Below are 23,957 nucleotides of genomic sequence, written 5' to 3'. Positions count from 1 at the left end.
CAGAAAGAGGGGAGAGAGAGGCTGTTTTTCTGCTGCAGTGGCTCAAATACATCACCCTGCTGTCACTTCCACACACTGGAAGCAGGGGGGCTCATCTGCCCCTGGTTCACACACCCCTCTGATGCAACACTGTCTACTAGCAGGACAGCAGTCGGGTGTGTGCTCTCAAAACAGACTTTGAATGACATAGGGTCCCACAAGACTCTTCCAGGTTCCAAAGGGTCACCGCATCATATCTAGAGCACTGGAGGGTCACAACACCAGACGACCCCCTCAGGGTGCATCGATCGTCACCATGCTTCCCTCCCAGTTCCTTTCTCCCCTGTCTCCCCATCTCTCACACCTTAGTGTGAGGTGACATTTGGCGGCGGCGGTCTGGGAGCCCCTCCCAGTGAAGAAGTCACTTTCTCCCGCCTGGCCGCCCACGGCGACAGCCATCGCTGCTCCCCGCCGCCAAGTCACAACCAGAACACAACAATGCCACTTCCTGACGGGGGTAATTATACAGCACAGATAGACAGAGAGAGTAGAGGTGATGAGGAAGAAGAAGAGTGAGAGGATAGGAAAGGGGGAGCCAGATGAAAGGCAGGGAGAGAAATAAAGGGGGAGATGAGAAACAGTTAGAGAGAAAGATGAAGAGAGAGCGGTAGATACCATGTTCCTGTCAGTGAAGCAGTGTCATTTCAGATTTGTTTTATTAGAAAGTGAGTTTTAAGGCGTGATACACTGTAATTTCATCCTGACAGTGAAGTGAAGCAACGTCAGTCAGTGTAAGGACATGATTATATTCACAGCTAAAACATTAGCATACTCCATTTGCTTCAGTCAATCCCTTCTCTTCCATTTAAAACACGCCCTAGCTAGGCTAGGCTGGGCTAGTAGCGAGTTTCATCCACAGATAAGGCTTCATTGAGATGCTAACAATGTTGTGGAATTTAGCATGGGGGGGGGGGGGGGGGTAGGGGTCCATCCAAGGGAACAAAACAGAGCTAACGTTTATCCCGAGGCGAGCGTCGAGCTGGCCTTTTTATTCCCTAAACTGCAAAGCGAAGAGAGGGAGGCTCGCTAACACACAAGGGGGTTCCTTACCTGCATTTAAAATGACTAAAGCAATACAGACAGGTGGCTAACAAGGTGCTGGAGATACACAGCCATTTTAATAATCAGTTTGATCATATACGTGATTTGATTTTAATATTGTAATAATAGTTTGATAATCAAATGACCTTATGGAGCTCAGTGGGAGCGCTATTGGGCTCCTCTCCAAACAGAGAGCCAGGTTCACTACACTGAAGCACTCAAAATGGCTGCTAGCCAAATCTACACATATATCACTGGTAATGAGACACTTAGGAGAGAAGCTACTGGCAGAGTGGTTACTAGACAAGAGTTATCGCCATATTTTGGAATAGTGTGTGCCAGTCGTGAAAACCGAATATACCGGTCATTGTATTCCTAACACCAATATACTTCATTACTAGGACTACTAAGCTATTATTGAAGTTGTACCCTAAAACGGTAACCCCACCCCCATACACTCACTCATTCACCCCTGCCCCAAGCCCAACCTACCACTTCCCCCAGAATCTTTAGAGATGACACATAACGTTTATACTGACTAGGTCACAAACTATGGTCAGACATATGATACATAACACTACAAGACTTCCGTATGATGTTACACAACACTTTCTTTATATGGACTAACTACTTGACATACAATCGTGGAACACACTGTACCTGCAAAACTGACCTGGAAAAGCAGAGAAAAGTGAAAGAGTCAATAATGTTTCTCTGCTTTTTCAGGTAAGCTTTTGCATAAAGTTGTTCACCTCTATATGTCAACTAGTCACACAAAGTTAGGGCTTTTCAACCTAGATCTGGGAGAGATAGTGTGTGTTGTGGCCTGGAGAGAGTGAGGGCGCTGATGGCACCCATCGTGCTACGCCCGCGCCCCAAGCCTAAAAAACAGCTCCCTAATGAGGCCTCCCTGCTGGGCTGGCGTGCCCCCATCAACCACCCGCTGGGGCTGTGACCCACTACACATTCGTACAAACACGCACACAAATGCACGCACACACACACAGAAGCTTGATAACTTCCAGGCCAAGGAAGTTTTCCTCATAGTCAGCACAGTGGGTAACATTATGTCACCACTCACTGTGTGATGATGTGCCCAGACTCAGAGATATGTAAGGGAAGTTGTACCTTAAGAAGAAAAAGGCTCCTTCTATAATACAGTTGAAGTCGGAAGTTTACATACACCTTAGCCAAATACATTTAAACTCAGTTTTTCACAATTCCTGACATTTAATCCTAGTAAAAATTCCCATTCTTAGGTCAGTTAGGATCACCACTTTATTTTAAGAATGTGAAATGTCAGAATAATAGTAGAGAGAATGATTTATTTCAGCTTTTATTTCCTTCATCACATTCCCAGTGGGTCAGAAGTTTACATACACTCAATTAGTATTTGGTAGCATTGCCTTTAAATTGTTTAACTTGGGAAAAAAGTATTTGATCCCCTGCTGATTTTGTACGTTTGCCCACTGACAAAGACATGACCAGTCTATAATGTTAATGGTAGGTTTATTTGAACAGTGAGAGACAGAATAACCAGAAAAACACATATCAAAAATGTTATCAATTGATTTGATTTTAATAAGGGAAATAAGTATTTGACCCCTCTGCAAAACATGACTTAGTACTTGGTGGCAAAACCCTTGTTGGCAATCACAGAGGTCAGACATTTCTTGTAGTTGGCCACCAGGTTTGCACACATCTTTTGTTCCACTCCTCTTTGCAGATCTTCTTCAAGTCATTAAGGTTTCGAGGCTGACGTTTGGCAACTCGAACCTTCAGCTCCCTCCACAGATTTTATATGGGATTAAGGTCTGGAGACTGGCTAGGCCACTCCAGGACCTTAATGTGCTTCTTCTTGAGCCACTCCTTTGTTGCCTTGGCCGTTTGTTTTGGGTCATTGTCATGCTGGAATACCCATTTACGACCCATTTTCAATGCCCTGGCTGAGGGAAGGAGGTTCTCACCCAAGATTTGACGGTACATGGCCCCGTCCATCGTCCCTTTGATGCGGTGAAGTTGTCCTGTCCCCTTAGCAGAAAAACACCCCCAAAGCATAATGTTTCCACCTCCATGTTTGATGGTGGGGATGGTGTTCTTGGGGTCATAGGCAGCATTCCTCCTCCTCCAAACACGGCGAGTTGAGTTGATGCCAAAGAGCTCGATTTTGGTCTCATCTGACCACAACACTTTCATCCAGTTCTCCTCTGAATCATTCAGATGTTCATTGGCAAACTTCAGATGGGCCTGTATATGTGCTTTCTTGAGCAGGGGGACCTTTCGGGCGCTGCAGGATTTCAGTCCTTCATGGCGTAGTGTGTTACCAATTGTTTTCTTGGTGACTATGGTCCCAACTGCCTTGAGATCATTGACAAGATCCTCCCGTGTAGTTCTGGGCTGATTCCTCACCGTTCTCATGATCATTGCAACTCCACGAGGTGAGATCTTGCATGGAGTCCCAGGCCGAGGGAGATTGACAGTTATTTTGTGTTTCTTCCATTTGCGAATAATCGCACCAACTGTTGTCACCTTCTCACCAAGCTGCTTGGCGATGGTCTTGTAGCCCATTCCAGCCTTGTGTAGGTCTATAATCTTGTCCCTGACATCCTTGGAGAGCTCTTTGATCTTGGCCATGGTGGAGAGTTTGGAATCTGGTTGATTGATTGCTTCTGTGGACAGGCGTCTTTTATACAGGTAACAAGCTGAAATTAGGAGCACTCCCTTTAAGAGTGTGCTCCTAATCTCAGCTCGTTACCTGTATAAAAGACACCTGGGAGCCAGAAATCTTTCTGATTGAGAGGGGGTCAAATACTTATTTCCCTAATTAAAAGGCAAATCAATTTATAACATTTTTGACATGTGTTTTTCTGGATTTGTTGTTGTTGTTATTCTGTCTCTCACTGTTCAAATAAACCTACCATTAAAATTATAGACTGATAATTTCTTTGTCAGTGGGCAAACGTACAAAATCAGCAGGGGATCAAATACTTTTTTCCCTGACTGTATGGCAATGGTCTATTTGCATATAGGCCTACTGCAGCTCTGATTGGTTATGGCGCACCAGCCTGAGTAGAGTACGGGCCTGAGTTGTGCCTGTCATTGCAATAGAATCCTATTCCGATGCGCACTGCCTATAACAAAATCTCTTGCATAGTTTGTTTTGTTTCGGTATGTTGCATTGAAAGTGGCTAATATTGCGTTGATTCGATCACAATTCTCACAGTAAAGGGAAACGTTTATAGTGTTAACTAATGTGGAAAACTCTAGAAAGTTCAGTGAAGTTCAATCTCGTGTTTCTCTGGGCTGATATTTCTTCTGCGCGGCAGTCCCAGAGGAACATTGGTCATGAGCATTTAAAGCGTTATTAGAGTATGACTCGGTTTCTCCCTCACTGCCCTTTTTTCTTCCTCTGTTTCACATTTTGCAATCTCTTCATCCCCCTCTCTCTCCATGAACGTCATCCCATCCGCCTCTTACTCTACCTCTATTTCTCCCGCTCTATTTTCACACCCTGATCTGTTTCACCTGTCTTTGTGCTTGTCTCCACCCCCCACCAGGTGTCTCCCATCTTCCCCCATTATCCCATGTGTATTTATACCTGCGTTTTCTGTTTGTCTGTTGCCAGTTCGTCTTGTCAAGCCTACCAGCGTGTTTTTCCGTACTCCTGTTTTCTCTAGTCCCTGTTTTCTAGTCCTCCCGGTTCCAACCATTTCTGCCTGCCCTGACCCTGAGCCCGCCTGCCCTACCATTCTGCCTGCCCTGACACCAAGCCTGCCTGCCGTCCTATACTCTGACCTGGTTTACGAACTTCTGCCTGCCCTGACCCTAAGCCTGCCTGCCGCCCTGTACCTGTCGGACTCGGACCTGGTTACGAACCTCTGCCTGTCCTCGACCTGCCTTTGCCTGCCTCCTGTGGTTTAACAAACTACTCTGTGTATTGAACCTTCCGTCTCTGTGTCTGCATCTGGGTCATACCCTGAGTCGTATTATCTATAGCATTTTGCTCTCTTTCATCTCTCTATCCCTCACTGCCAAACTCCCATCATTATCTCTCTCTCTCTCCCTTTCTCTTTCCCTCCATCCCTCTTATCTGTCTCTCTCATGTTGGTCGGCTGTAAGATGTGACAAGTGTTGGTTCAAGAGCGTTGATTTTGGTTGAGGAGTGTTGATTACCTGTTGAAGCGTGGGCAGCCCAAATCCAGCCCCATCTATCTCTCTACCACACATGTGCTCACAGGCATCGCTTCGCTGCTTCACCGCAGCTCTGATCATTACAATTATTGTATCATTATCACAAACCCCCACCCATTTTCCCCCATTCATTCTGCTCTAAAGTGTAGGCTCGCAAAACAAACTAAAACATCTGAGGCATTGGCTTTTGCCAAACACTGACATGGATTGAGGTGCAACTAAGATTGGCATTGACACATACACACAGGTTAGGCCCAATGAGATATAGTTTCAGCTCATGGAAACATTTACATTTACATTTTAGTCATTTAGCAGACGCTCTTATCCAGAGCGACTTACAGTTAGTGAGTGCATACATTTTTCATTCTCCAAACAAAGGTAAATTACCATCATTATCGAGGCCCTTTCCTCCACTAGCAAGTCAAGATGGATATCATCAAAAGGTTCATCATCAGTAATACAGCCATGTTGTAGAATTTCGTAGAATTTTCGGATTGATTTCCCTTTTATAAGAGGTCACTCATGGGGCACCAGCATCTCTCCAGTGTTTTCATTCTGGGCCAAGAGCCATTCCATCATTCCCTCTGCTAGTCATTACCTGAGTCCCAAATGGCACCCTATTCCCTATGGAGTGCACTACTTTTGACCAGAGCCCTATGGGCCCTGGTCAAACCTAGTGCACTATAGGAAACAGGGTGCCATTTGGAACACAACCATTAGTAATACTTGTGACGCTCTGGGAGAAGTCTCGCCAGAGAATTTTGGGCTGGATGGGGTCTAGCTAGGGGGTAGGAGGGGGGCGAGCGGTGTGAGGAATTCTCGTAAGCGGCAGGCTGCGGCCCCCTCTTATGAGGATACAGTGACGTAACCTCTGGGGTTAGGGAAAACCAGAGCCATATATCTGGCCATAAATTCAAAAAGTTAGGCCAACTTTTTGAATTTTGAATATTGTTACAGTGTTGACACCCTTGATAAAAAGGAAAAATAATGACTGTATGAAAAAAATAATTCAAATACTGAGATATATTGTATGCAATTTTCTTCGGGAAATGATGTTATTTTATACTAATACAATTGCTCAGAGAAAGAGATTTTGTTTAACCAGTAATAATTAAAAATATCTCAAAAAAGGTAGGGGTAAAAATTATTGACACCCCTAAAGATTCTAATAAATAAAGTAGTCAAAAGTTTAATGACACTGCAGGTGTGATCGAGGAGTTACTTGACTGACTGACATGAGAAAGACACCGGCACCCGAAAATGAATTGTTTCCCGATCACAGATAATTCCCAAAAATACTCAGATCATAATCGTATCCCGAAAATTGCCCATATTACACTTTACACTTACACTTTAATCATTTAGCAGACGCTCTTATCCAGAGCGACTTACAGTAGTGAGTGCATACATTTTCATACTGGTCCCCCGTGGAAATCGTACGCACAACCCTGGCATTGCAAGCGCCATGCTCTACCAACTGAGCCACACTCGTTTTGTCCGACCACTCGGCACACCCCTAATGTATTGATTCACATTGGAGTCCATTTTATTGTAAATAAGAATAGAATATGTTTCTAAACACTGCTACCATGATGACGGATAATCCTGAATGAATCGTGAATAATGATGAGTGAGAAAATTACAGAGGGTCAAAGATCATACCCCCAAGACATGCTAACCTCCCGTTATTGATAATGGTGAGAGGTTAGCATGTCTTGGGGGTATGATCTTTGACCCGCTGTAACTTTCTCACGCCTCATTTATTTGAGCATACAATAAAGCTGAGTATTTGAATTATTTATTTTATACAGTCATTATTACTCATATTTATCAAGGGTGTAAATCATTTCAGACCCCACTGTCCATAGCATTGTTTAAATATTCCCCATGTAATGTTAATGGGGGGAGCTAAGATGGCTACAATAGAATGTTGAAGTGTCATGTAAATGGATCATAATGCAGAAACCGCATTGACCCAACTCTCTAAATACATGGCTCTGGGGAAAACCAGTTGGCCCTGAGAGTCACGTTCGTCTAATGACGGGTCAGCGTGATATACGTACATGTTTATTCACTTTAAACACACGACAAAACAACAAAGGAAACGAAACGTCAAGTCCAAGGTAGAACACACAACATACCTTCCACGGAACAAGATCCCACAACCCACTAGTGCCAATAGGCTGCCTAAGTATGATCCCCAATCAGAGACAACGAGCTACAGCTGCCTCTGATTGGGAACCACACCGGCCAACATAGATCCACACATAATAGATCGAAACATAGAAAACACACAACAAAGAATATACACACCCTGACTCAACATTTAAGCGTCCCCTGAGTCAGGGCGTGACACTGAGAGCCTGCCAGACGCTGCTGAGAAAGATGAGTCTCAGATCCTCTGGTCCAGCTCTGACGCCCACTGCTGAACCCACAGATACAGACAAGTATAGGAGAGTATTGTCTGTGCAAGAAAACTTCAAACCATCACATGACTACTAGAGAGATAATGACGGAGAGAGAGAGAGAGAGAGTGAGAAAAGAAACAGGTTGAACTCATCAAAGCTAGACGATGCTAGGAAACCAGGGAGAAAAGGAGAGAAAGATGAAAAAGGTCTGGATGCCCTTAGCACTGACCTGTGTAGCACAATGCATCCTATCATCTCTTTCTCTATGCAGCTTCTGAACTGCTGCACTCTCTGAAGTGTGTGTTTTGTCATGGGTGGTGTACTCCACCATATTGTGTAGGTGATGAGGTTAGACACCAGGGTTTCTGCTCTGAGGTGAGAAAAGTCCCTGGTAGAGAGTGTGGACTCCAGGAAGATCCATAATAAATACAAATACAAATACTTAAGAGGACTTATGTGCTTTATGAGGACTTGAGTGTCTTATGAGGACTTGAGTGTCTTATGAGGACTTGAGTGTCTTATGATGACTTGTGTGTCTTATGTGGATTTATAAAGTTATTTATGACACTTTCACTTTCATCCATGAAGTGAATTACCTTAGTTGAACTATTTTATTCAGCCCTGCCCTAAATAAGAACCTCAGCTAAATCTTGGCCAGGGAGGTTATGGAAGGGTCTGATTAGGCGACAGATTGTGTGACTACAATGACGTTATGACAACACAGCGTGTTGTGTTATGAATGAGACCACCCCCCTGTGGCAATGGAGTTGGTGCACGTGTAAAAAAACAAAAAAAAAACACTGGGCATCGCTCACTGCTGCAATGTGGGCACAGCATGGGCATGACGCTGACATTGTCCAGACGACACACTTTCCCCGGCTGAGCATGAGGCTCTGACCTAAGGATGGAAGGAAGGAGGAGGGGGGGCTTGATGTCATCTCTTGCATAACGTCTATTGCCCCCCCCCCCCCTCCTCACACCTTCTGTTATTCTCTTCTTTCTGTAATTCTCTTGTTCTCTCTACACCGTCTACCTGTGTTTCTTCAAGGTCGGCCTTCAGCAAAGTAAAGTAAAGAGAAAGTGAGAGATGAGCTCTGAGAGCACTATCGCTCCATTATGGGGATAAACAAAAGAGTGCTGCTGCCACGGTTGATCAATGCACGACTCTGCTCTTCCAGCAATGTTCAATTATGATGCCCAAGTAAGTGTGGGTGGGATCAAAAGTCCCAGCAGTGCCCCACTGTGTGTGCACGCTGTGTGTGTGCGTGCGTGCGTGCATAAACAAGTGTGTGTGATCAGTGGGAACCAAGACACCAGCCAGCCCAGAATAAAAAACAGAACCTGCTTTAAAAGGTCTGCAGGGCCGCTGACACCTCCAGGAACCAGACTCCCTAGGAGACAGGACACAAGGGGGATACATTTCATGCCAGCAGACCCATCCATAGCCCCTTCCCTCAGGGGGTGTTGCATCGAGAAGTGCTTCAGTGCTTTACGGTGTAGCCTAGCATCCACAGAACTCACCACAGCTCCAGAAACCAAGTATGTGTCCCAAATGACACACTACTCCCTATATAGTGCACTACTTTTGACGGAATAAGGTGCCATTTGGGATGCAGACCCAAATCTTCTCTCAGACAGGCATGTCACAGGCCATTAGAGAGATGGACTCAAGGTCCATTAGTGCTCGTTAAGAGTTGAAGGAGCTGTTGGTAAACAGAACCTAGGGGAACTTCCCTTCACCAAGTCCTGCTCTTGTGCTGCCACCACACTCTTCTAGCTCATTGGTAAACAGAGGAGAGGAGAGAGGAGTGATACTGCATTACAGACTTCAAAAGGGTCATTTTGGCTGTGTGTCTATGTGTGTGTGCGTATATTTGCTTGCTTAAGTGAATGTGTGTGAATGTGTGTGTGTGTGTGTGTGTGTGTGTGTTTGCTCACTTAAGTGTGAGTGTGTGTTTTTGTCTCTTATCCCAGAGCTAATCTGCTCCATTACCACAGGGGTCTTACTGCTCTGATGCACTAAGGGGAAACCCAGGCAGAACAGGACAGCCAGACCCCACATACATTAACCACATCCTCAAGATCCGCCCAAGCCTCACCAGAGGGAGGATAGGGGAGTGTGTGTAAGTGAGAGAGAAAAAGTGTTAGTGTGTTTGTGTGTGTGTGCATCTGTGCACGTCAGTGTTCAGCTTGTGTGTATGTGTGAGAGTGTGCGCTTGAGTGTGTGTCTGTGTCTCTGTGCATCCGTGCATGTATGTGTGCATGGAGGGGGGGGGGGGGGGGACTTTAATCAAATCAATGTAGCATTGATGCACCCAATTACTCTGGCAGTGGGGCCCAGAGCAACACTCTCAGCAGTGAGGCAGAAACACAGGGGTCTGGAGCGAGATGACATCACAGCACCATGACTCAGGACACTGGGAGGATGAAGCATCTCACTAGTCTGAAGCTTCCTCTTCTCCATCTGAGCCCAGAGAATAGGTGAAGTCTATCTAGCATATTTTCACCAGAACAACAAATGTTCCACATCAGTGCAGCTGAAGGAAATAAGATGAGGAAAGGAAGCCAATTAAGGCTGTTGAGATGCACCCAGCTATGTACTCTAAGGGAGCGCCATTTGGTGCAGTGGTTCTCTTCGTATAGATGCATATAGGGGTGGACCCCTCACATATCTAGGAGGAATATTGTCTTATATGACATGGCACTTGAGGTCTTGGCACATAGCTTGCTTGTGAAAATAAGATCCACAGTTTTGGTACAATCGCCAATGTGTTGACCTACTGGCCTTTGTCAAAGCTTACATGAGTTCAGCAGACATGTTCATAAACAAGCTCTCCAGTGATAGTTCATCACTGTTGGAATCATTGAGTTTGAGTCAAAACACTGGGCTGTAGGTTATACCCAGTGGACAACTGGATGTAGATTACAATAAGTTGTGGTTGTAAACAGGTTGTAATGACGTCCTTTCAACTAGTTTTGCTCACTGGGACTGAGTTGTAGGTTATTTAGACTGTGAGCCTCACGCGTAAAACATAATCCAAAGACTCTAGGACACGATGGTCCGGTGTCCCATTGTGACATAGCTACGGGGACCTACAGCCCGAACACACACACCTCCACACAATTCCCAACCAACGCGTCGCCGGTTCGCGTCCTCAATTCATTTGAATGTGTTGAATGTGCTGCGCTGAGAATTCAAAAAGTATGAAAGCCAACGGTCCAACATTCTAGAACACTGCAGTGCGTAAGTGTACATTTTATCCCCTTTATACCCTTATCAAAACACTGTTATAGCTCTTTATCATCAATCACAGTCGTATTATGAGGTATTGCGGCGTATTGCTATTGAACAAGTGCTTCACCAGGGTAACATACTGCAGCTCACTATGGTGCTATACTAAAACATGTGCTGCCAGACTCATTGACAGGCATTATGTGAAGTGGCCCTTTCCCCAGGCAAAGCAAAAACATTCTAAATATTTAAGTAGACAACATGTTCACTAGATCTGGTTGTGTTTAATTATTTGTAATGAAACCTAATTAGCCATTGTGAATAGTTGGAGACATAGTTTTGAGGCATCCTTGGATGCAGGGCCAAAGTCCATGATAAACATTTACGAGACAGAATAAACTCTGTGTTCTGTTTTTACCCCTTGTCCTCTGGCTTACAGGGGGGCATGGGAACACCACACACACCCTCTTCACCACACACACACACATCTCTTCTTATTTATAATAATAATAATAATAATAATAATAATATACTATTTAGCAGACACTTTCATCCAAAGTGACTTACAGTCATGCTTTTTTATGTATGGGTGGTCCGGGGAAACGAACCCTCTATTCTGACGTTGCAAGCTCCAACAAAAGCTTATTTTTTTTCTCATTTTATTATCTTATTCTCTTCTCACCTGACTGGTCAGTCGTTGGAACCCACAGTTCTTCAGTCCTGCTCCTAGAGAACCACAGGATGTGCAGGTTTTTGTGCTAGCCCGGTGCCAATGCAGCTGTTTCGACTATTCAAGGTCTTGGTGATTAGGTTATGGAGTGTGTTAGTGCTGGGCTGGAATAAAAGCCTGCCCTGTGGGTCTCTAGGACCTGTGATTGAAGAACAACTTCTGGCAGGTTGAAAGGCGCAATATGCTTAATGTAAATAATCCACATATATACAGTATATCACAATACAGAAGATTCATTTCATACTTCTGCTACAGGCTTTGCATGATTCATTCTTGTTCCAATAAAACTGTTAGAGAAGGAATGAGTTGTGCTTTTATGACTTCATATTTCACTCTCACGAAGTAAAGGAAAATGTACGACTAAACAGCCATGAGTGTTTCCATATACAATAGCCTATGGAAATATTAACGTTTTACATAATAGTCATTTAGCAGACACTCTTATCCAGAGAGACTTACAGTAGTGAGTGCATACATTTTCTGTACTGGTCCACCGTGGGAATCGAACCCGCAAGCGCCATGCTCTACCAACTGAGCCACACATTCAACAACATATGAAGAGTTTATTTTATTTATTTAAAAAAATTAACATCTGTGTTTTTTCATCAAAAACAATTGCTTATCGGTACCTTATGCTATATACAGTGCATTCGGAAAGTATTCAGACCCCTTGACTTTTTCCACATTTTGTTAAGTTAAAACCTTATTCTAAAATGGATTAAATTGTTGTTTTTCCTCATCAATCTACACACAATACCCCATAATGACAAAGCAAAAGAAAGTTTAGAAAATTTTGCAAATGTATTACAAATTAAATACGGAAATATTACATTTACATAAGTATTCAGACGCTTTACTCAATACTTTGTTGAAGCACCTTTGGCAGCGATTACAGCCTCGAGTCTTCTTGGGTATGACACTACAAGCTTGGCACACCTGTATTTGGCAAGTTTCTCCCATTCTTCTCTGCAGATCCTCTCAAGCTCTGTCAGGTTGGATGTGGAGCGTCGCTGCACAGCTATTTTCAGGTCTCTCCAGAGATGTTCGATCGGGTTCAAGTCCGGCCTCTGATTGGGCCACTCAAGGACATTCAGAGACTTGTCCCCGAAGCCACTCCTGCGTTGTCTTGGCTGTGTGCTTAGGGTCTTTGTCCTGTTGGAAGGTGAACCTTTGCCCCAGTCTGAGGTCCTGAGCGCTCTGGAGCAGGTTTTCATGAAGGATCTCTCTGTTCTTTGCTCCGTTCGTCTTTCTCTCGAGCCTGACTAGTCTCCCAGTCCCTGCCGCTGAAAAACATCCGCACAGCATGATGCTGCCACTACTATTCTTCACCGTAGGGATGGTGCCAGGTTTCTTCCAGACGTGACGATTGCCATTCAGGCCAAATAATTCAATCTTGATTTCATCAGACCAGAGAATCTTGTTTCTTATGGTCTGAGTCCTGGTGCCTTTTGGCAAACTCCAAGTGGGCTGTCATGTGCCTTTTACTGAGGAATGTCTTCCGTCTGGCCACTCTACCATAAAGGCCTGATTTGTGGAGTGCTGCAGAGAGGGTTGTCCTTCTGGAAGGTTCTCCCATCTCCACTGAGGAACTCTGGAGCTCATTCAGAGTGACCATTGGGTTCTTGGTCACCTCCCTGACCAAGGCCCTTCTCCCCCGATTGCTCAGTTTGGCCGGGTGGCCAGCTCTAGGAAGAGTCTTGGTGGTTACAAACTTCTTCCATTTAAGAATGATGGAGGCCACTGTGTTCTTGGGGACCTTCAATGTTGCAGAAATGTTTTGGTACCCTTCCCCAGACCTGTGCCTCGACACAATCCTGTCTCTGAGCTCTACGGACAATTCCATCAACCTTTTTTGCTCTGACATACACTGTCAACTGTGGGACCTTATATAGACAGATGTTGTGCCTTTCCAAATCATATCCAATCAATTGAATTTACCACAAGTGGACTCCAATCCAGTTGTAGAATCATCTCAAGGATGATCAATGGAAACAGGACGCACCTGAGCTCAATTTTGAGTCTCATAGCAAAGGTTCTGAATACTTATATAAATACGTTTTTTATATTAAATACATTTGCAAGAATTTCTAAAAATCTATTTTCGCTTTGTCATTATGGGGTATTGTGTATTGATTGATGAGGCTTTTTATTTATGTAATCCAATTTAGAATAAGGCTGTAACATAACAAAATGTGGAAAATGTTAAGGGGTCTGAATGGAATGTTCGTATCCTGTATATTTGACTGTGATATGTGGTTGTCTCACCTAGCCATCTTAAGATGAATGCACTTAACATATCAATTTAAATAGATTTCAAATGATCTGTTACTTTCTATTTTTTTAACTCACCTGTGCAGGGCCCAAACAACCGCTCAGAGTTTAAAAGGCAATAAATGCTAGTTGACCAACATTTCAGAAAATGTATATACAGCGTTTTGGAATGAAACTTAGTCCCTAGAGAGGCCTAAAAATAAGGGATCTCTCCTGCACCATAAGCAGTGTTTCCCCTATATGCATGTATGACAACAATGCTGACTGACATTAGGCTAAATCGTGGCCGCCACTGAAGTTATTTATACTGGTGTTATAAATGTAGTTAAGGCCCCACAAATGTGTGACAAACACATCAAAACTGTCCCATATTATTTTCATATATAACTCTGCCATTGCTACTGAAAGAATCCTGGAGGAAACACTGAAAAGGGGTCACTGCTTTATTTGTATATTGAGAAAATAAGCATTAGCTCAATAACATTGTTTTTCAAGTAATCACATACACAAGTAATCTATTACCAACATTGTACATACAGGAATTGATAACCAGATCACCCCATATATACATGTATATGACAACTATGATGACTGATATTAGGTTATATCTAACCACAGACGGCATCATTCTTTTCACATCAGTAGATGGTAGTAATGAGTAATATCTCATGTTCATTCAATGTCTCTCTTTCATTTAGTGTTCTTTGATCAAGTAGGCTGCATGACAGAGGATCATAATAATTAGCTCTGTGTGGTATGATGAACCTCATTAGCCATACAGACTCAATGATCTGACACCATTCATTTGTGTGGGAGGGACAAAGAGGCAGCCTCGCATCCTGTGCATTGAGGCATTGGTGGTGCCCAAAATGGCACCCTATTTCCTATTTAGTGCCACTCCTTTTGAACAGAGCCCTTGGTCAAAAGCAGTGCACTATACAGGGAATAGGGTGCCATTTGGGAAGCAGATATTATAAAAAATGATTTGTACTTATTATAAATGATTCAAACAACAGGCTCAATAAAGCAACCTCATTAACAACATTGCATTTATTAAGCTTGTTGACCCCCCCCCCCCCCCCGACACACACACACAAACACAAACTTCCTTAGCCACATTTAATAAATGGGGCTGCTGTAGTCTAGTTAGCCTGGGTCTCATTCATGAATTTAATTCTATGTGACAGTTATCAGAAGCTCCAGCGGAGCAGCACAGGCTCCAATGGACTGTGCTCAGAGAGCGAGAGTGAGCAAGAAAGAGAGAAATAAAGAGAGACAGAGAGAGAGACAGAGAGAGAGACAGAGAAAAAAAAAAAAGAAGAAAGAAAGAAAGAAAGAAAGAAAGAAAGAAAGAAAGAAAGAAAGAAAGAAAGAAAGAAAGAAAGAAAGAAAAGAAAGAAAGAAAGAAAGAAAGAGAAAGAAAGAAAGAAAGAAAGAAAGAAAGAAAGAAAGAAAGAAAGAAAGAAAGAAAGAAAGAAAGAAAGAAAGAAAGAAAGAAAGAAAGAAAGAAAGAAAGAAAGAAAGAAAGAAAGAAAGAAAGAAAGAAAGAAAGAAAGAAAGGAGATGAGAGAGGAGATAAACAGAGAGCGCGGGAGAGAGAGAGAAAGGGAGGAGAGAGGAAGTCGGTTTTCATTTGGCTAAAGAAGCAGGGAGAGCAGCACCCTCCGCTCCGCTGTACATGTCAACACTAAAAAAACTAGACAAAAACAGTGTGCTAAGCACAAAAATGTCGCTTTGAATATCGCTTTGAATTTCCAGCGCACGGCGCATGAGCCATGTTCTCTTTGGAGGCTGCTGAGGGGAGGACGGCTCACAATGGCTGGAATGGAGCAAATGGAACGGCATCTAAGATATGGAAACCATGTCTTTGTTTTTAATTGATACCATTCCACCCATTCCACTCCAGCCATTACCACAAGCCCGCCCTCCCCAATTAAGGTGCCACCAACCTCCTGTGGTCTGGCATGCAAGCGCAGGGACATGTGCTACTGAGAGCACACGCTGGTATTCGACTCCATAGGGGGCGAGGGGTAAAAAGGGGGAGAGGGGGAGAGGAGGGTTGGAGTATGCCAGAGACGGGCATGATTATGTCATAGAGACATTGGCGGCTAGCAGGCTACATTTACCGTCAGGCATGCGGCAGGGCCTACTCAGGCTCCTGGGTTAATAGACTGGGGAGGGAGGCAGGAGGGGTCCTTCATGACTCAGCCACTGGCTCTCTCGGGCTAAGGCTGCATCCCAAATGACAACCTATTCCTTATATAGTGCACGATGGCTGCGTTTACACAGACTCGATGGCTGCGTTTACACAGACTCGATGGCTGCGTTTACACAGGCAGCCCAATTCAGATTTTCTTTCCCACTAATTGGTCTTTCGACCAATCATATCAGATATTTTCACATCTGATCGGTCAAAATACCAATCAGTGAAAAAAAGATCATAATTGGTCTGCCTGAGTAAACGCAGCCCATGGGCCCCAAAAGTAGTACACTATGTAAGGAATAGGGTGTCATTAGGAATGCAGCCTGAGTCTCTTTAAGGCAGAGAGTTCAGGCTGAAAGTTAATGACTCTTATTTCCCCCACTGTCTCTGAGCACAGAGAACCATGTCACCCTCAGATCAACTTCTGCTCAAACCAGAGCAGACAAGGGAATCTAGTGTATATTCCTCTACGTCCTAAGGGTTTGAGGGTGATATGTTGTGTGTGTGTATATATATATGTGGCACAGTCAATCAGTGCATCCACAGCAGAAGGTTCACACACACACACTTCACAGCTCTGTGTTTCATCTCAATGGGGGGGGGGAGACCAGGAAGTCCATGCATTATTAATAGTGATGGGTGAAAAAATGGATACAGTTACATCGGGATATTATTTCTGACGATATCGCTTTGACAATATCGCAATGTTATTTTTGTGCTAGTTGCCTGTACCTGCACCAAAACTCCAGTATTTTTCCTTCATAGCTCTTTTCAACACTTTTATTTCCATGACTGATAAAAACTCATTTTCTCATGGCACTCTTGTCCCTCTGCAGCAGACATATAGCGAGCAATATGTTTGGAACATCGAATAAAATCACAGCATCGAATCACAATACATATAGAATCGTGAGAATCGCAATACATATCGCCAACTAAGTATCGTGATAATATCATATTGTGAGGTTCCTGGCAATTTCCAGCCCTACCTATTAACCATGCTTGTTCTGCAAAACACTACACAACACTACAAATACTAGCCAAGCATCTCTGTTGACAACAAAGAGCAGAGTGGCCAAATGAAACCATTTTGAAGCAGTTAATTGCACTAATCTAGCTAATTGATCCACATCATGCCTCCGGAAAAACATGGCCCTATACAGTGAGGGAAAAAAGTATTTGATCCCCTGCTGATTTTGTACGTTTGCCCACTGACAAAGACATGATCAGTCTATAATTTTAATGGTAGGTTTATTTGAACAGTGAGAGACAGAATAACAACAACAAAATCCAGAAAAACACATGTCAAAAATGTTATAAATTGATTTGTATTTTAATGAGGGAAATAATTATTTGACCCCTCTGCAAAACATGACTTAGTACTTGGAGGCAAAACCCTTGTTGGCAATCCCAGAGGTCAGACGTTTCTTGTAGTTGGCCACCAGGTTTACACACATCTCAGGGGGGATTTTGTTCCACTCCTCTTTGCAGATCTTCTCCAAGTCATTAAGGTTTCGAGGCTGACGTTTGGCAACTCGAACCTTCAGCTCCCTTCACAGATGTTCTATGGGACTAAGGTCTGGAGACTGGCTAGGCCACTCCAGGACCTTAATGTGCTTCTTCTTGAGCCACTCCTTTCTTGCCTTGGCCGTTTGTTTTGGGTCATTGTCATGCTGGAATACCCATCCACGACCCATTTTCAATGCCCTGGCTGAGGGAAGGAGGTTCTCACCCAAGATTTGACGGTACATGGCCCCATCCATCGTCCCTTTGATGCGGTGAAGCTGTCCTGTCCCCTTAGCAGAAAAACACCCCCAAAGCATAATGTTTCCACCTCCATGTTTGACGGTGGGGATGGTGTTCTTGGGGTCATAGGCAGCATTCCTCCTCCTCCAAACATGGCGAGTTGGGTTGATACCAAAGAGCTCGATTTTGGTCTCATCTGTCCACAACACTTTCACCCAGTTCTCCTCTGAATCATTCAGATGTTCATCGGCAAACTTCAGACGGCCCTGTATATGTGCTTTCTTGTGCAGGGGGACCTTGCGGGCGCTGCAGGATTTCAGTCCTTCACGGCGTAGTGTGTTACCAATTGTTTTCTTGGTGACTATGGTCCCAGCTGCCTTGAGATCATTGACAAGATCCTCCCGTGTAGTTCTGGGCTGATTCCTCACCGTTCTCATGATCATTGCGACTCCACGAGGTGAGATCTTACATGGAGCCCCAGGTCGAGGGAGATTGACAGTTCTTTTATGTTTCTTCCATTTGACATGCGTTTTTCTGGATTTTGTTGTTGTTATCTCTCACTGTTCAAATAAACCTACCATTAAAATTATAGACTGATCATTTCTTTGTCAGTGGGCAAACGTACAAAATCAGCAGGGGATCAAATACTTTTTTCCCCTCACTGTAGCTCAACTGGAAAGGGCTGACTTCGGAGATTGCTTGACATGAGCACAATCGTTTTTCATTAGACCTTTACAGTACACTTTGCTTTAGGAACATATTCTTCAGTATGCGTTTGCTTTTCCATATTGCTGAAGTGCCCTAAGTCAGACAGAGTCAGGGGTTGCATCCCAAATGGCACCCCATTCCCTATTTGGTGCACTACTTTTGACCAGAGTCCTATGGAAAGTAGTGCACAATATAGGCATTAGGGTGCCATTTGGGACACAACCATGGTTTATACTCCTAGTATTCCCCCTTTATTTTGGATTCTGCCCACCTAGCAATTAGGTTGCTAGGGGCAACTGCACATAGAGCTAACATCTGCAGTGAATCTATCCCGTCTGGGCAATTCACAGTGCAATAGCTCCTTGTGGTGAGCAAATATCCTGCATTGCAACCTCCAATATCCCCTTGCATTGTACAACCTTCTGCGTCCCAAATGGTACCCTATTCCCTATATAGTGCACTAATGGGCCCTGTTCAAAAGTAGTGCACTAAATAGGCAATAGGGTTCCATTTGGGAGGCATATCCCATGTGGAATGGGCTAAATTATTAAGATGCGTGTATTTCACGAGGCTAACGTTGGCTCACGGCGGTCATTATGGCTACATTAGCAGACTCAATAAAACAACGCACACTTTTTGTTTGGATGCATTCTGTACGCCCATGAACCAGACACATTTCAGTGAGAACAGTGCTTTTCTTACATTATGTAACTCAACAATCAGTTACTGTGTGCTGAGAAATGTGGCCACAGATTACCAATTTGCTAATAACATATCTGATAGGATGCAGTTACCCTAGATCTAAGGTCAGTCTACGTTCTTCACAAGTTTAAGTTTGGGGGTTGGTAAGCTGGTCCTAGATCTGTGCCTAGTGACAACTTCTATGCTAATAAATCCATAAAGTGGATTACTATAATTGACATGAACATATTTGTAATGCTGACAAAATGGGGAGTTACCCTTCTCATGATAACCCCTCTAAGCCCCCCTAGCGAAGAGAATCCCTTAGTACAGGGGTGTCAAACTCATTCCATGGAGGGCCTAGTGCAGGGTTTCCCAAACTCGGTCCTCTGGACCCCAAAGATGCACGTTTTGGTTTTGGTCCTAGCACTCCACAGATTTGAATCAGCTGTGTTAGGGCAAAACCCAAAACATGCACCTCTTGGGGTCCTGAGGACCGAGTTTGGGAAACACTGGCCTAGTGTCTGCTAGTTTTTGGTTTTTCCTTTCAATTAAGACCTAGACAACCAAGTGAGGGGAGTTCCTTACTAATTAGTGACCTTAATTCATCAATCAAGTACAAGGGAGGAGAGAAAACCTGCAGACACTCGGCCCTCCGTGGAATGAGTTTGACACATGTGCCTTAGCACATTCTATTTCCTTTAGAGCTTGTGTGTCATCCGCAGGGCGTTCTATTAAAGTCAGCGGCCGGTGGAGGAGCTTGAATGGCACACTGACATATCTCCAGTTACAGGGCCACGCTGAGAGCGCCATGAGAGGGAGAAAGAAGTTGTCCCAAATGGCATCATATTCCCTATATAGTGCACTACTTTGAACCAGGTCTCTGGTCAAAACTAGTGCACTATATAGGGAATAGGGTTTGTTTTGGGATGCAGCCAGAGAGTGCTGTGCTTCTAGGCCAGGCTAATGTATCTTCACACCTAATGTGCTGGGAGGACACACTCCCACAGAGGAAAGTACTAGGAGTCACTCTTCATCCATTGCTATGGAGATCCAAGGACGATTTATTCAGCAGAGATTTATGCACTAAATAATTAAACACAGATGCTGAAAGTGAAATGTAATATGACACTGGTGTGGGTTGTCATTTAGTTAGACTACTGGGGCATGTCAAAAGGTCTTAATCATGGGGGATCTCCCCATGTCCCAGCTCGTTACAGCGAGTGAATGACTGCAGACTTCTGAGTGGCTGATAGTGATTGTAAACACAACTTTTGTGCCTCCTGCTTTGGAGTGGACCTGGAAGTGTCCTCGAGTGACATAAGGACTGGGACAAAGTGACCCTTCAGAAGATAAAATGAGGTAAAATGAGGCATACTGAGGTAAAACAAGGTAAGCTGGCCATCAGCTGGTATGATTCATCCAGAGAGCCCTGTCCTGGACACACTGTTCATTATCCGACCTCCTGCCAGAGTGAGAGATTAAAGCAGACGTGTCCAAAGTCACTGAACTAGAAGGTCACTCATTAGGCCTCAAATTGAAAAAAACCCGCACTAAAACAGAGAGGGACCAGGTGGTCATTTTTGTTTTCAAAATGCACCGTTTTAAATGGAAAGTTGTTGTCATGTGTTTGAAAGTAGAGTACAGAGCCAACTCCTTTATGATACCAAACCAAAGAACTCTGCAGAAATTAAATTCCTACAACTTCAAGCCAAAAAGACTAGCCTGACTGGCCTCCCAATACACAGAGCAAGGTGATGTATGATACTACAGCTCTGGGCCTCCACATACAATGATCCCCTGTCAGACAAGGAGCAGACTCATTCTTCTTCCTTAATGCTCAGCCCTGGTCATCGAGACAAGGACGTATGGTCCGTCCTGCAAGGCTGTCACTTTGAGAGTAACCATATACTTAGCCTGCGTCCCTAATGGCACCCTATACCAATATAGCTATACACTATATGGTAATAGGGTGCCAATTGGGATGCAGTCTTAGAAGAGATGTGCCTTGGCGGTGCCCCCTTTCACTAGGGGTGCCTTTTGGCAGGGGTACAGTGACAGAAGCTTAGAGACCCTAAGAGTGGAGAGGCTGTGAGAACATGAGCGGTAGAGGGGTAGAGGGTGGGGTACGACTACTTACGTCTGTGTCGGGACCCTTATCCGCCCCGGGGCAGGAGAACGTGACAAACTCATGGCACCTCTTGTGGACCACGAAACAGCAAACTGCAGAGGGAGAGAGAGAGAGAGATGAAGAGAGAGTGAGTCAACTTGATTTGTTTTACTGTATCATAGCTTTGGCAGATCTAAATTAGCCTGAAGTCTTGCAAGACATCCACCAGACACCACTAAGAGCAGAGGGGGAAAAAACGATGTCTGGCTAATCATCTCTCCAGATGGCTTGTACAGCCTACGGCAGCCAAAGTACTGTACTGTATCGCTAACTCTTCACTGTCTCGTAGGCCTTACGGGCGCACACAAACACACACAACGGCACGACACAGAGCTCTGCATTCTCACAGCCTCATTGAGGACACCCAGTGTGTGGCTACACTAGCACCACATTGGAAACAGAGCTGAGCTCAGACACTGGGGGATAATAGTGGTGGTGGAGCTGAGTGTATTGGCTGCTTGAATAATAGATAGTCTCTGATGGCTCTGTCTTTTAGCATGACTACAGGTTGCTGGCTGTGCCTATAGAGCTCTCAGAATTGTAGCTACACCTTTTGTCTCCGTCTATCTCTTTCCTTCTCTCCGAACTATAGTATACTGAACAAAAATATAAACGCAACATGTAAAGTGTTGGTCCCATGTTTCATGAGCAGAAATAAAAGATCCCAGACATTTTCCATTTGTACAAAACGCTTATTTCTCTCAAATTTTGTACACAAATTTGTTTACATCCCTGTTAGTGAGCATGCATCCCTCCTTTGCCAAGATAATCCATCCACCTGGCGTGTGGCATATTAAGAAACTGATTAAACAGCATGATCATTACACAGGGGACAATAAAAGGCCACTCTAAAATGTGCAGTTTTATCACACAACACAACACCAAAGATGTCTCAAGTTGAGGGAGCATGCAATTGGCATGCTGACTGCAGGAATGTCCACCAAAGCTGTTGCCAGAGAATCTAATGTTAATTTCTCTACCATAAGCCACCTCCAATGTCATTTTAGAGAATTTGGTAGTACGTCCAACCGGCCTCACAACCACAGATCACGTGTAACCACGCCAGCCCTGGACCTCCACATCCGGCTTCTTCACCTGTGGGATCGTCTGAGACCAGCCGCCCGGACAGCTGATGAAACGGAGGAGTCTGTAATAAATCCCTTTTGTTGGGAAAAACTAATTCTGATTGGCTGAGTCTGGCTCCCCAGTGGGTGGGCCTATGCCCTCACAGGCCCACCCATGGCTGCGCCTCTGGCCAGTTATGTGAAATTATTTCCTTATATGAACTGTAACTCAGTAAAATCTTTGAAATTGTTGCATGTTGCGTTTATACTTTTGTTCAGTATATATATATATATATATATATATATATATATATATATATATATATATATATATATATATATATATATATATATATATATATATATATCACCGGCTCTCACACGCCCAGCCAAACTCAATTGCCCTCTGTGTTGTTAGCACTATACTAAATGACGTCACTGTAGATCAATAGCATTGATGTTCAGAGATGCACCGCAGTTAACAGCTACCACTGGTAATTGTTACCCCTTTGACCTTTTCATAACCCAATTACTCAATATCAACGTGTAGGCTACATTATAGTAGCAAATAGTGAGAGGGTGGGTGGGTGGGTAACAATGTACTAAAGAGGTTTTTTACACCATTATCACCGTTTCTGTAGTAGCAACTTTCACCAACTTCTAAGTAGAAGGGTGCAATGTGCCCACTCAAAGATAGGCTTATTTTAGCTTTCCAACAAAACCAGCCTAGCGGAGTATCGGCTGGACCTACATTCATTCAGGAATCTGATCTGGCTGAAACAAAGTAAGCATCAAGGCCAATATCTCATATTCACATCAACATTAATGATGGCCAAATCAATATCAACAACTCCCGCCTCGTCCCATCTCACCACCTCCCACCCCTGAGATACTGGCCTGTCCAGACCAGTCAATACCCCTGCGAGACCACAACCCATAACTCATATTACCACTGCCACCCACATGAAAGCCATCACGCCGTAAACCCAAATGATTAATAACTAACTGCCCTAAGTCTGCAGTATTACCGGCAAATGGTCTGAAGCATCCATTTACCCCCTGATAGATCATTACGGAACGCCACAGAGTGTTATTAGCGAGTAAACAGTGAGTATGGTCACTACAAACCAACGTACAATTCTATCCCCTATTCACAATTATTTGGTTTCTGAATCACGTCACATAATGATACACAGTAGATAGACAATTTTCATTTGCCTGGCACAGCTTGCTGTGAGGCCGAGAAGGAAGACAGTCAATTTTCCTTGCAGGGAAGGATGAGTACACTGTCAGGCCCCAGCAGTCAGAGATATACAGCATTCTATCATCTCTGATAGATGCGGAGGAAGAGGTGAACTAGGGTCTCTCTGCGACATTAGAAACGTCCACAGTAATGAGACACATCAGTCAGGCTAAAGTATCGCAGCAGTTCAGGCGACGTCTATTCTGTTTCGGTACTCCCGAACTGCTCTG

The 23,957-nt window shown here is 44.1% G+C and overlaps 1 protein-coding gene across 1 annotated transcript in view; it reads right to left on the bottom strand.

Moving 5' to 3' along the window:
* LOC311113461 (protein kinase C alpha type-like) overlaps positions 1-23,957 on the bottom strand; it is a 193,323-nt gene that overhangs the window by 95,987 nt on the left and 73,379 nt on the right. Inside the window, 1 exon segment of the mRNA XM_084156682.1 lies at positions 21,391-21,473. Coding sequence (XP_084012808.1) covers positions 21,391-21,473 — 83 coding nt within the window.

Source organism: Coregonus lavaretus (assembly GCF_964263955.1).
Source record: "Coregonus lavaretus genome assembly, chromosome: 40".
Taxonomy (NCBI): domain Eukaryota; kingdom Metazoa; phylum Chordata; class Actinopteri; order Salmoniformes; family Salmonidae; genus Coregonus; species Coregonus lavaretus.
Note: the sequence above shows the minus strand (reverse complement) of the source record. Positions and strands in the feature narration are given on the sequence as shown.